Here is a 13253-nt window from a genome sequence, read left to right as displayed (position 1 = left end):
TGCAGTTGCAGTCAGCAACTCTCTTCTAATTTCCTTTCTTTTAACGACTTCCAGCTCAAATCCAATGTATAATGAAACTTGCAGACTTATGAATACATGATCATCGCGGTTATACACTGTCACAACTTAGTAAGCAGCTGTGAAATTAAAGCCTGAAAAAAATGCAGGCCTGAAAGGGATTCGAACCCATGACCTCTGCGATACCGCTGTAGTGCCTACCAACTGAGCTATCAAGCCAACTGGGAGCTGGTCACTTTGTGAGTTCGTTGTATATACGATCAATCATGTCTTCATATCTTTCTTCGCAGTTCAAATATATGATCTTTCATATATTTTTCATATATTCACTTGTATTCTTTGTATTCTTCGCCATCTACGCCGGGTATATTACGAACTCGCAAAGTGACCAGCTCCCATTTGGCTTGATAGCTCAGTTGGTAGAGCACTGCACCGGTATCGCAGAGGTCACGGGTTCGAATCCCATTTAGGCCTGAATTTTTTTTACAGGCTATAATTTCACAACTGCTTAAGCTGTGTGTATAGCTGCGATGATCAGTCATGTCTTCATACTTTCCACTTGTAACCTGTCGTGGAGAGATAATGATCTATTGCTGACGCATAAAACGAAAAAGGTTAATACGCGTGGGTAATAATTGTGATACTGTGTAAATGTAGAGAGATTTTTCGCAAACTAAGAAAATGTGAAATCAAAAATAGCTTAAAATTTGTCTTACAGATTTTTATTTTACTTTGCATGAATGTTAAATCAGAGCCAATTTCTTATTCCTGAAATTTTGGGGTGAGGTCATACGGGTAGATTTTGAGAAAAACGTAATTTAACCTACTAGTACCCAGTCTCTCCTTAGGTACTCGGTCGTTCATTTTGGCCATTTGTTGACGTTTAATTGTTCCATAGAATGGTAAAAGACTTAAGTAAACAGTAAATAGAGAAAGGAAAAACATCGTGGAACATTTTTCAAAAGAGTTAGAAGTTGTGCTGTTATAATCCATCAAAACTGCAGTAAGCTAAAGTACTCGCGAAAAGAGACGATTTGCATGATGGCGTCATTTGACTACAACTAACAGAATCCTTCAGTTTTTCTGTTTGTTATGAAGGGCAATTGTTATTTAAACCCCACTGGGGCTTCAAAATTTAAATAATAAGAAAAAAAAGAAACGAATTCTGGTAGTTGTAGTTAAACAACGCTATCGTGCAAATCTGCTATTAGTACGAATAATGTCCTGTTATTAAGAGTACTTAGAGCAGTGAACTCTATGTTGAATAGTAAATTAATTGTTTGTTTGTATATCGTAAGCAGTGTAAAATAAATAAAAAATAAACAAATAAAAATGCAGTTTAACAACCAACAGAGAACAAGATGCAGCAAAACATATATACACTAGTGTAGCCCAAGGATACGAAATTGCTGCGGATAGTTTGGTCTATTTTGGGATGTCTATGAACTATCTCAGTAAACGTTTTAAGAATAGAAAACAAGTTCCTTCTCTTAAAGAGTTCATAGACATCCCAAAATTTAAACCAAAAACCTGTGCACATAGAGTGACAAACAAAGAATTGTTTGATAAAGCCAGAAGAAAAGACCAAACTTTCCGCCTAAATTACAATGCAAGTTATGAAATATTTATTATTCAGTTTCTCCAAATAATTGAAGAAACTTAGTTTGAGTACTTGAAGGCCCTTACGATTTTAAATACTTGTCTTTTGTCACCTCAGCTACTGCACACACGAATGGACTAAAATTTCAGTCCACATTACGATGCAAGATCTAAAATATTTACGATTCAAGTTCTCAAAATGCATGTAGAATTTAAGTGCAAATGTGTGCAAGCCGGTTCAATATTCAAGCTACAAAGATGATTGTTTACACGCACAAGATGATTCGCACAGAACTATCCCACTCCACACTATGGTTTATAATTCAAACTGATGACCACATTACAGCCCTTTAATTTCATTCATTTCGAAACTAACTAAACAATCAACTAATAAACGATATATAGAAAAAATAAAAATTTCGCTGATTTTTGTCTCCGAGCCTCCAAAAGAATTATTTGTCAATGGATTAACGGAAAAAATAGGAATTAAAACAAAAAGTTTCCTTGACAACTTGATTGTCCTAAGAATGTCCCAGGAGAGGTGATGAACAAAAAAATTGATTTAAAACTGGTCAAATTATAATATATTCAGGATAGCAAATAGGTCTCACTTTGCCAAGCAACTATTTTCATTGCTTGTTTATGTGATAAATTTTACTGCACAGAAAGTTCGTCTTACAGTTAGAAAAGATCGAAAATACTTACAAGAGATTGAATCATACTCGGGCCATCCAACATGACGTCTGACACCTATTTTTTTGTCGCTGTGATGTTGGTCTCGTTGTTTACGAGTTGAAATCTCTCCTGTACAGGAGCGATTGCTGACGGTTTATGTGACACATGTCATTATTGCTTGGTAAAATACTGATAAACAAGAACAGAAATTTCCACGCAATGAAGACTCCCCGAGCTCGCAAGAGTCGTAGCAAGCATGGACGAAAACTAGGCAAAATCACCTTGGATATCGAGAGAAGTATTTGTGATAGTTTTGGAAAAGAACTCAAAGAAATTCCTGGACACTTTATGTACAATGAAGAAAACGACGCCATCCAACAAGTTTTAAAGTTGCCAGATATTTCGGTGAACGACGGCTCTGAACACAATGACGAAGGCAAACGTGGTTTAAGTTTGCCACCTATCAGTGGGGAAGACAAAGGCTCTAATGAATATATAAAACATTACGGCGGCCAAACAAAACTGCCTAAAATTAACACCGACCAACGAAATAATTCTGTTATGAACTCCCGTTGGCTAGAAAAGCATGATGTATCCACAATCAGTTGGAAAAAGGCTTTGGACGTGTTGGACGATAAAGCTCGAGATTGTGGATCGAAACAACAGAAAAGGCCGAGAAAGGAATCTGTTAAGAAATACTAAAAGTTCCCGACATGAAAATTCTAAGGAAAAAGTTTACTACAATTAATTAAAACACATTGTAAACGAACAAACGGAACTAATGCTTGGTTCACATAAATTTCGATAAATCTGGAAGAGAGGCTCATTTGTAAAATTTTGAAGAAATAGAAAATATGTATCGTATTTCTATCGAGTTTTAGAGCGCAGTGGCTGAAGGTCGTCGACATAATGGCAACGTTTTCTGGTTCCTCTAATGTTTCGCGGAAGATTAAATTCTGATTAAATTCTGAAAAACACTAAAGCAAGGAAACTGACCGTTATGCGGCTTAACAACGTCAAAATGGCTCAATGAACCGATGAGCGCGCGTGGACAACTGTAAGTTTCAAACATAGGCATGCAAGGCGTGCAAGAGTTATTATTTTGTGTGAAGTGGTGGAGATAGAACCATTCATGGCACAGTAATGATTTGGTTTTTTGGTTGCGATGTTACAACGGTCATGGTAAGATAGCTAAATAGTAAGCCATAAAATGTTTGACTGAACAAACTACAGTAATCTGACACGTCTCCAGATTAATGTAGATGCCATCTTATTTTCTAACAGGCAATTTGATTCGTTCTTTGATACAACCCGCACTGTGATTGGTGTGACACGCGCACATGCATAACTCCCTCACCCACTGATCACATAACCCTTCCAACCCCAAGAGGAATTTTTGCTCAAAAATACTCAAGTTAATTTAGAGACCTTTTCGCATTTTAGACGAGTCGTAAGTTTACCTTTTTACATAACACAACACAACTTCACCGAAAATAGAAAGAGAAAAAAAACCTCTGACATGTTGAAAGTCTGATCTAATTAAATTACACTTTAACTTGGTGCCACGCAGTCTTCAAAGAACATTTGAACAGTTTTTTTTTTTCATACTTTTTACCTTTAAAAATATCGGACTGAAATGAACGTCATCAAATAAAACTATTAAACTGCTACTGCAGAGACGTAAAAACCGTCCAGAAACGAAAGCGTCTTTTTTGTTTAATATCCTGGAAACAATAGCCGATAACTTGTCAGCTCTAATTGAATTTACTCCCATATAAAATACAAAAGTAATAAAGTGTATTATCGTTTGTCTCACGATGTATCCGCGGTTATTGCTAATCTCTACATGGAGATATTTGAAGAACAAGCAATAGAGTCCGCACCTTGCAAGCCTAAGATCTGGAAACGCTACGTAGATGATACTTTCACCATCCTGGATCGGGATAGAGTTGACGTCTTCCTGCAACACCTGAACAGTCAACAACCATCAATCCGTTTCACCATGGAGATCGAGAACAACAGCAAGATCGCCTTTCTCGACACGGCAGTTTACAAAGAACCTGATGGCCGCCTTACCACCAGTGTCTACAGGAAACCAACACATACTGATCAGTACCTAGCGTATGATTCACACCACCCTCAGTCAGTAAAGCGCGGTATTGTGAAGTGTCTGTACGACCGGGCTAAACGTCTCGTCACCAAACCATCAGTAATCGCTGGAGAGAAGAAACATCTGTCATCTGTACTTGTTTCTAACGGATATCCCTCCTCTTTTGTACAGAAGATCACAAAGGCACGAACAACCCCAAGAAGAGAGCCTGTCGCGGAATTTAAATCCACCGCCGTTTTACCTTATGTCCAAGGAGTTTCGGAGTCTCTCCGCCGCTGCCTAGAACAACAAGGCATTCGCACCGTCTTTAAGTCCGACACGACACTTCGGTCACACTTAGTGCGACCAAAGGACACCGTCAACCCGGCTAAACAAGATGGTGTTGTCTACAGGATTCCCTGTGAGTGCGGCAAAGTCTACATCGGGGAAACAGGGAGATCTATGCAGGAGAGGATCAGAGAACACGACAGGGATATACGACTCGCCCGAACCCAGACCTCCGCCGTTTCTGAACACACCCACGAGACCGACCACTATCCTATCTGGAATGAGGTCAAGTTTATTGATCGAGATCCTCACTGGTACACAGGTACGGTCAAGGAAGCTATTCACATAAGACTTCACCCTAACAACATCAACAGGGATAGTGGAATTGAAATTCCTGAAGCATGGATACCCACGATCAAGAAACACAACAACAGGAGAACGGTACAACAGAAGACTAGCAGTAAGCAGTCGAAACGTCGCGATCTACATCTCAAGTGACTACATCGTGAGACAAACGGTAATGCACTTTATTATTGCATCTACCACAATGAATAACAACAACCTTTTCCTCGACAAAAAACAAAAGTGTTAAGTTACCATTTGTTACTAAAGATAGCAAACATCTCGTGAGAAAGAGTGGTGATGATTCGTCCGCTCTAATTGAATTTACTCCCTTGTGAAAAACAAGAGTGTCAAAATTACACTTTGTAACTAAAAAACAAAAATATCTCGTTATATTTGCATGCAACAAGAACAAAACAATCGTTACCCGCACTATTGTAAACGTTAGAACTGTTTCAAATCTAAAGTCTCGTCCCGTCTAAAACATGTCCTAAAAACTAGACGCGACGATTCGTGACCTCTAATTGAATTTACTCCTTGTGAAAAACAAAAGTATCAAGTTACCTTTGTAACTAAAAATAAAAATATCTCGTTGTATTTGCATACTACTAACTCACGAACTGTTTCAAACCTCAAGGCACATCTCCTTCATTTAAGTAAAATCCTCAGCCTAACCCACAGAAAATGTCGAAGGAAACCCAAGATATGAATACTTCCTCCTCTTTTATAGAAGAAGTCCAGTTTTATTTTCGTTATTTATGAATGATCTACCGCAATATTTTAAACAGAACAAATCTCCAGGTGTGATGTTAGGGAATCGCTCTATAAACTGCTTAATGTATGCAGATGATTTATTAGTAATCAGTCCTTCTCTGGAAGGGCTGCAACAATCGCTATGATGTAATTCATCAACACGCTCAGCAATGGAAGCTGAAAGTCAACACTAAAAAGTCGAACATAATCATATTTAGTGGTAACGGGCAAAACAAAAACAATACAAATTTCAAATACAATAATGAAACTTTACAAATTGTCGATAAACAAACATATTTAGGTGTAGAAATGACTTCATCCGGTCGCTAGACCTATGCACGAGAAATTCTCAGCAAAAAAGCCACAAAAGTTCTCTCGATAATAAAAAGATCCTTTTCTAACTCAGATTCAGCAACTATTGCGATTAAGAACAAACTTTTCGATGCCCTTGTTAAACCCGTGTTACTTTATGCATTTGAAATTTGGGGACCAGAACTATTGTCATACAGAACACATTTTGATAAAAGCACAATTGAACAAGTCCACATTAAGTTCTGTAAACAAACACTAAACATCCCATGGTATACAGAAAATATTGCCTGCAGGGCAGAGCTATGGAGGTACCCTTTAAGCATTGATATGAAAGCCTCAATCTTTAGCTATTGGCAAAGATTGAAGCATTCTTGCAGCAACGTTTTGTTACGTGAAACATTTCAATATGCAACAACTTCTACACCTTTCTTTGATGTTACAATTAATGAAGAGATCACTAGGGGGTATCAAGTAACAGAATCAACAGAGCCAGTAACACAGCAACACATCAAGAACGGTCGATTAAAAATAAACAGAAATCTTAGAAATCAGTATTCACAAAACTGGCTTGAGACTAAGAACGGTTCATCAACAACTTCAAGGGAAAAATTTACACACAAGGAAGTTAAAAAGAGTTATCAATTTGAAAATTACCTGAAAATGGTTACAAACTCAGCACACAGAATTAGCCTGACAAGGCTTAGGTTAGGATGTCACGCATTACGAATACAAACTGGAAAATATGAAAATAAAGGAGCATCAATCCCAGTAGAGGAAAGAACATGCTTAGTATGCAAAGAAAATTGCGTAGAACACGAACAGCATTTCTTGATGTATTGCCAGGGGTATGCTACCATGAGAGTTGAGCTCCATTCTCACATTTCAAACAAAGATGCACTTTACTCAAATCTGAGCGATAACGAGAGAACTAAATACTTACTTAGAGCTGACAATAGAGTTACATCAAAAATAATAGGTAAATATATCAACTTAATGTTTAAAAAAAGAAAAGAGATTCTCAACTTAATGAAATGAGCATTATAATTTTTATTCAACTTTATTTGAATTATAAAAGAATCAAGTGAATGTTATTTCTTATTGTACTAGTTAATGTTAAACCTTTATTGTAAACAGACCAATACCTCCCTTTGGAGAGTAAGGCGCAATAAAGATATACTATACTATACTATACTATACTATACTATACTATACTATACTATACTATACTATACTATACTATACTATACTATACTATACTATACTATACTCACTCACTCACTCACTCTCACTCACTCACTCACTCACTCACTCACTCACTCACTCACTCATTGACCCGTCCATAACATAACCGACGCGCTGACTAAGAGGTATTTTTTTTCCAAAAAAATAACGCAGAAAGCAATTCAATCTGCACGATTTTGCTAGAGCGTAGAGTTTAATACCACGGTGAGAAATGATTGGAAATCGCTCTCTGAAGGGGAATTTAATTTAATTAGTCAGGGTTTTACTAAAACAATAAGATTATTCGCTGTCGATTTCTGAGGCGATAGCTGATGAGGCCCAAGGCTCTCTAGCCCAAGCTCATAATCTAATATTTTGTTAAATAGAAACACGATTTTTAACCAATCAGCGTGCGTATTTACTTTCGGCTATGTTCTAAAGGATCCTGGAAATAGGCCTGAGAGTTAAAAGCGCTCAGGTATCGCAGTCTGTGACACTTAACCCAGCGCAGGTTCTATTAATGAAACTATTGCCTTTCTATTAACGTCTTGCTTTCTATTGACATCTTTGATTACTAGTGTCACATTTTGAACAGCAAATATTGCATAAGCATTCCTTTAAACTCGTGCAGTTTAGTCCTTTCAAAACACTCCACAATCCTTATGTTTATCGATCACTTCTGTTGAGACTGTTGAGACTGTTGAAGAGTCTTGAAGGCAAAATTTTTGAGAGCCCCGAATGTCGTTTAACCCCGGGCGTTTAACTAAGTCCCCAAATTCTTGGAGGATTGACAACATTTTGTCCTACATGTAGAAAGTGACCGAGTGAATGATAAATAGAACACGGTAACCAAATCTTGTTTACATAATAACCGAAATGTATGATTTGGAATCGTCGAACATGTATGATTTATTTTCACGGCAAGTATTGCATCAACATTTAGGTAAAGAGGTCTATTTCGGGTCGAGATATTTTGCGCTCAAGGGGAAGGGAGCAGTTTGGACACCCGTGGAAAAAGGAATTTCCACTCACGGTGAACTCGGTCTACTCGCGTACAAAAATTAAAAAAAAAACACAAAAAACAAACAAAAAAAGGCGAGTAATACATGAACTGGGCTCGGCCCTGGGCCGTCCCGGTTAATTACTCCATTCGCCCTTGTTGAACAAGTTGAATAAGAGATTATTACAACAAACTTGGGCACTTTTTAATAATCATCTCATATCCAATGCGGGCATATAAATTCTAAACTAACCAAGACTCAGTGAACCAATCAGATGGCTAGAAATGCATTTACCATTTCATAAGCATGGCTATCTATGATGTGGCTATGATATGGTCACATAGCTGATGTGGGCCGAGTTTGAATGAGCTTGAATATGTGGGAGGCTTGGTGGCCTCATGGTTTGAGCGCTCGACTGCAGAGTGAACGGTCCGAGTTGGAGCCCTGGTGGGAGAAATTATGTTGGCTTCTTGGGCAACACACTTTACTCTCAGTGCCTCAGTCTGTCCACCCAAGTGCATGAATGGATACTAGTACCAGTAAATTTATTGCTGGGGGGGGGGGGGGGGGGGGCAACCATGCAATGGGCTAACATCCTACTAACGTACTTTTCATGTTTTCTCACTGAAGAAAGTTTGAATTTGAACTCAAACATTGCATTTTTGGTTTGGACATTTCAAATGAAATTTCATAACCTTAGAGTAACATTTGCTTAGTTGTATGCATCTGACCAGGTACTATTTTTCATGGTATAAATGTTTTTCACTGCTTCTATTTTGTGTAGTTTGAGATTTTTCAAACTCAAAACAAAAGCACAGACAATGTAAACAGAAAACTTCACCAAAAAATTACAAAACTGAAATCAAAATTCTCACTAATATGGGGTTAGCTTAATCAGGCTTTGATCAACCCAGCCCTGCACTACTGAAACTAATCACAAGAGCTTTCTTGTGCAATTTGGAATCATTGAAACCACTTGTACTTTCTTGAAAGACTACAAAATGGCACTTACTGCATGATCCATACAATTTTGAAAAATTTGCAACGATAGGTACTGTACTCATAATTTATTACAAACTGCACTAAGAATCATGTTATGAACAAATTCAAACATTTAATGTAATTAACTCGATGGCAAAGTTTGGAATGGCAAAATTGTTTACAAAATTTACGGCTGGAGTTTGAATATAAATACACAATAACAATTGCAGTATCAGCCAAGATTGTATTGATGTATTAATGTTTCATCTGCCATACAGAGCACTTAGAAAACAATTTTGACTAGATACAGTTCTATTCAATATATCTAAAAGTGGAAAAATTCCACTGGGGGCATCAGCCCTACACCAGGAGTGTGGCTGTACATAAGCTAAGAGTATAAACAAAGAACTCAATTTTACTACTCAACTTTTTTACTAAAGTTCATCATGTTTTGGGCCACTGAACTCGTCAAAGGAAATAACCCCATCCTTGTCTTTGTCTTCATGCTCAAATATTTCAGATAAAATAGTTTCATGGTTAGATTCATCCTCATTTGGGAATCCTTGCTGTTCCTTCAAATACTCTTTGACTTCTTCTATACTTAGTTCATTGTTTTTATCTTTGTCGATCATGCCAAACACATTTGGTGCTGATTGTGAACCATCGTCTTCATCCTCTCCAGCTCTAATTTCCATTAGTTCAACATCAAACAAAAGATTGGCTCCTGGAGGGATAACATCACCAGCTCCCCGATCTCCGTAACCTGAACACAGTTTGAAAGTAAAGCAATTATTAACATCTACTGTTAGGAGTGCCAGCAATAATTTGAAAGAAAAGTATTTTAAGCTAAGGAGAAAGTTTGAACCCTGAATCAGATCATCAGAGTCTCATCAAATGAGAATCAAACTGGCAGTCTCCTCTAATCACTCACAAAAACTATATGAGTGACAAAAACAAGTGAAAGGTGAAAAGCAAAACAGAAACAAAAACAAACAAAAAAAGATTGCATAATGAGTTGCTTGTTAAAGCATTTGACAAGAAAGATTAAAAGTAATGTCAATCAACATTTCAATGTTACAAACATCATTCTCAGATTGAGGTCGTTCATGTCAATGTTATGTAAGAGTTGAGTTTGAGATGCTTTGCATTCCAGTATGGGTGAAGTATGTAAGTGTACTAATCATCAGCAAATAACTTCGTGCAAATCGAGTCAGACTGTACCTTAACTGATGGTTTTAGTTCTTTTATGAAAAACATTTCATACATTAAGCAGTTGAGTTTATTCCACCACTTTTTTTAGGATGGAGAAATTATCTGAAATAGATGGTTTTTCAACTCTGTGTTGTAATTTCATGTGCTTTCCAATCAAAGATCTTGAGCTGGTGTGTTTATTAATGTGTTGTTCAAGGTATTGATTTGTAAAACCAACATAGTCTACTTTGCATAATAAACAACACATTGTTTGTTAATTTTCTTCGCTTTTGGTTCGCGGGTTTTGATGATGTTGACGACTTTCTTGATCATGAAAGCTGGTTGTAAAGCAACACTGACATTTGATCCATGACTTTGTAGTAGTCTCCTTGAGTTGTCCACAGCTAAAGTTCTGGTTAATGAAAGGATTGGAAAACACGATCTTGGGAGTGGAAACATTGTTTGCGAGTGCATCGCTCTGTACATTGTCCATAACGATTTTGGTAATGAATAGGTTGATAGTGGCTTTGATCAAGTTTGGCGGGTACCAAAGGTTTGAGGACGTTAAGGTTGCTCCAAACCTTCCTGGGACTACTGTTGGCAAATTTCTTTTTTTTTTTTTTCAACAAAATTAAAGTTCATTATTTTAAGGTAACATTTTTCAAAAAGTGAAAATAAAATATTAAAACACATGCGAGTTTTTAGGAAAAAGAGGTTTTTTTTTTTATAAAAGTCAAAACTGTCAAGGTGTCATGAACCCCAAAAGACATGGACTCCTCAGCAACCTTTTCATGGCAAACTGCTCAATCCAGAGATTCTGTATTGAATACTTTCAATTTTAGATTTCATGTCCGTCAAGAGTGCCTCCTTTTAATCATGCTTTGGCAATTTCTCCTCAGTTTCTTTTTGTTTTGTTGCACATCGCTTTCTTTCTGTTTTGCCCATTATTGTTGACCACCAGCCTCATACGTGTGCGCCTAAAATGTGCCTGTCACACTATTGCTTTCCTGGAAAGCTCCAGTTTGCATACTTTGAACACCAGGGGCTCTGTTATTTCATTGGCTGGTGGCTTTTTGAGTTGACATATCCCTCTGAGAAGGTGTGACATGTTTATTATTCAGTTGGTCATTTTGGTGTTAACGGCTTCTGCCACCTTAGGAATTAAGCAATCACAAAAACAGAATATAATTTTATCGAATAATTTCTACATTTCATAACCTTTGATATCTAGTTTGTAGGAGTTTCCTTGAAAACAGCATGTGTACGAATTTTTTTCACCCACGAAGGTTTGGAGTAACCTTAACTTCAAGTCCTCACATTCATAAATAAAGTGTGTCCAATTAGACCACAGCCTGTAGGCCCTGCTCCAACATAGCTTTAGTAGGCCTTTGTAAAAAAATGACAGCAATAAAACAAAACAAAAAATTAGAAGGAAAATAACCCTCAACTAGCTTGTCCAATAATTCTTGTTAATTACCACTTGTTTATGCAGAAGTTGAATTACTAGGATATCTCAATGCAAATTCTGAAGAACAGTGTTCAAATTTTCAATGAAATTAATGGTTCAAGTAGTTTTCGGCGTTAGTAACATTTTCTGGTGAATAAAGGCAACAGACTCTTCATTTAGGTCGTATAACAAAACACTAGATGACTGTGAAGAAACAGTGAGCTTTGTTTCCCCGAGGCCTAAAAGTGACCAAAAGTTAACTAAAAGAACTCGTTGTTTTACCAGCCAATAATAGTTCTCTGTTTGATGAATTAATCGCTAAGCTTGTAGGCGACCTTCTGTGGCTTCAAAAGTGAAAGGGAATGTTTTGTTCCCTCTTCAATGAAGTCTTTGGCCACTGGGCTGCAATCAGTTGGAAAGGTGCAAGAAATAGGCAAGGGTAGTGAGTCAATGGGTTCCAACAATCTCGCTAGCAACTCCTACGCGTTCCGACACTCAGCAACTAAGAAGCTAACAAGAAACAAATGAGTCCTTACCCAGGTGTGCTGGAACCCTAAGTTTTCTTTTCTCTCCAACACACATGTCCTTGAGTCCTTGCTCCCAACCTTGGATTACCATACCTTTTCCCATTGTAAAATCAAAAGTATGCCCGCGATTGTGACTGGAATCGAACACCGAGCCATCCCTTTCGAGACGTCCTGTGTAATGCATCGCAAGGAAATCCCCGTCCTTCGATTTTCGCTGGCATTTTTCTTCTGGTGGTTTATATTCGACCTTGATCGTTACTTTCTCTTCTTCACCATTGCTCACGTTGAAAATGATAGCAAAAACCATGAAAACTTCTAACCAACGATCCATGATCAACGAGAGACAAAGACAGTATGCAAACGTGTCCCGTGAATAATTGACGGTCTACATTCTCGTGCCCAGGTCATCCTCGGGGTCTTTCAAGGAGGTTTTTCACATGCAAAAACAAATAAATAATAAATAAATAAAAACATAAACAAACATAAACAAAAAATAAACAGAAAATAACAAAAAAACAACAACAAAATTTATAGCAGGAAAAATGGGCAGCTGAAATAGTCTACCGAGTCATCCTCATTAAGTTTAAATTGTTCTTTTTTGAAAAGCTGCTGGTCAAGATAGGTCAAGATAGATTGTTTTAACTGTCACGCAATAAAAAAAAAAAGATTGTTAACCATTCAGTGGAAGTCAAGAAATTGTGATGTTATAAAACATAAATAAAGAAGACATTTCTCCAAGTTTAGTCTGTACGTTTTCCCAAACTTCAGATATTCGTCGAAATGTTTCGCAGAAATTTACAGAGCCCACC

The 13253-nt window shown here is 37.3% G+C and overlaps 1 protein-coding gene across 1 annotated transcript; it reads right to left on the bottom strand.

Annotated features, from left to right (window-relative positions):
* Window positions 1-9350: 9350 nt before the first annotated feature.
* LOC145482732 (uncharacterized) lies at window positions 9351-12981 on the bottom strand. The gene is made up of 2 exons (XM_081461375.1): window positions 12454-12981; window positions 9351-10042 (listed from the first exon to the last, which is right to left on the bottom strand). Exons 1-2 carry the CDS (start codon window positions 12773-12775, stop codon window positions 9714-9716), a joined length of 651 nt encoding a protein of 216 aa, XP_081317501.1. The 5' UTR covers window positions 12776-12981; the 3' UTR covers window positions 9351-9713.
* Between the last annotated feature and the right edge of the window lie 272 nt (window positions 12982-13253).

The sequence above is a fragment of the Orbicella franksi genome, chromosome 3, assembly GCF_964199315.1.
Source record: "Orbicella franksi chromosome 3, jaOrbFran1.1, whole genome shotgun sequence".
Classification (NCBI taxonomy): Eukaryota; Metazoa; Cnidaria; class Anthozoa; order Scleractinia; family Merulinidae; genus Orbicella; species Orbicella franksi.
This window is presented reverse-complemented; position numbering and strand designations above follow the sequence as displayed.

What these genes read in the sequence shown, in the direction of transcription:
- LOC145482732 (XM_081461375.1), bottom strand. Translation starts at nt 12,775, where the DNA reads ATGGATCGTTGGTTAGAAGTTTTCATGGTTTTTGCTATCATTTTCAAC. An exon ending in TAGGGTTCCAGCACACCTGG is followed by an intron (nt 10,043 to 12,453) that starts GTAAGGACTCAT and finishes AACTGTGTTCAG; the next exon opens with GTTACGGAGATCGGGGAGCT.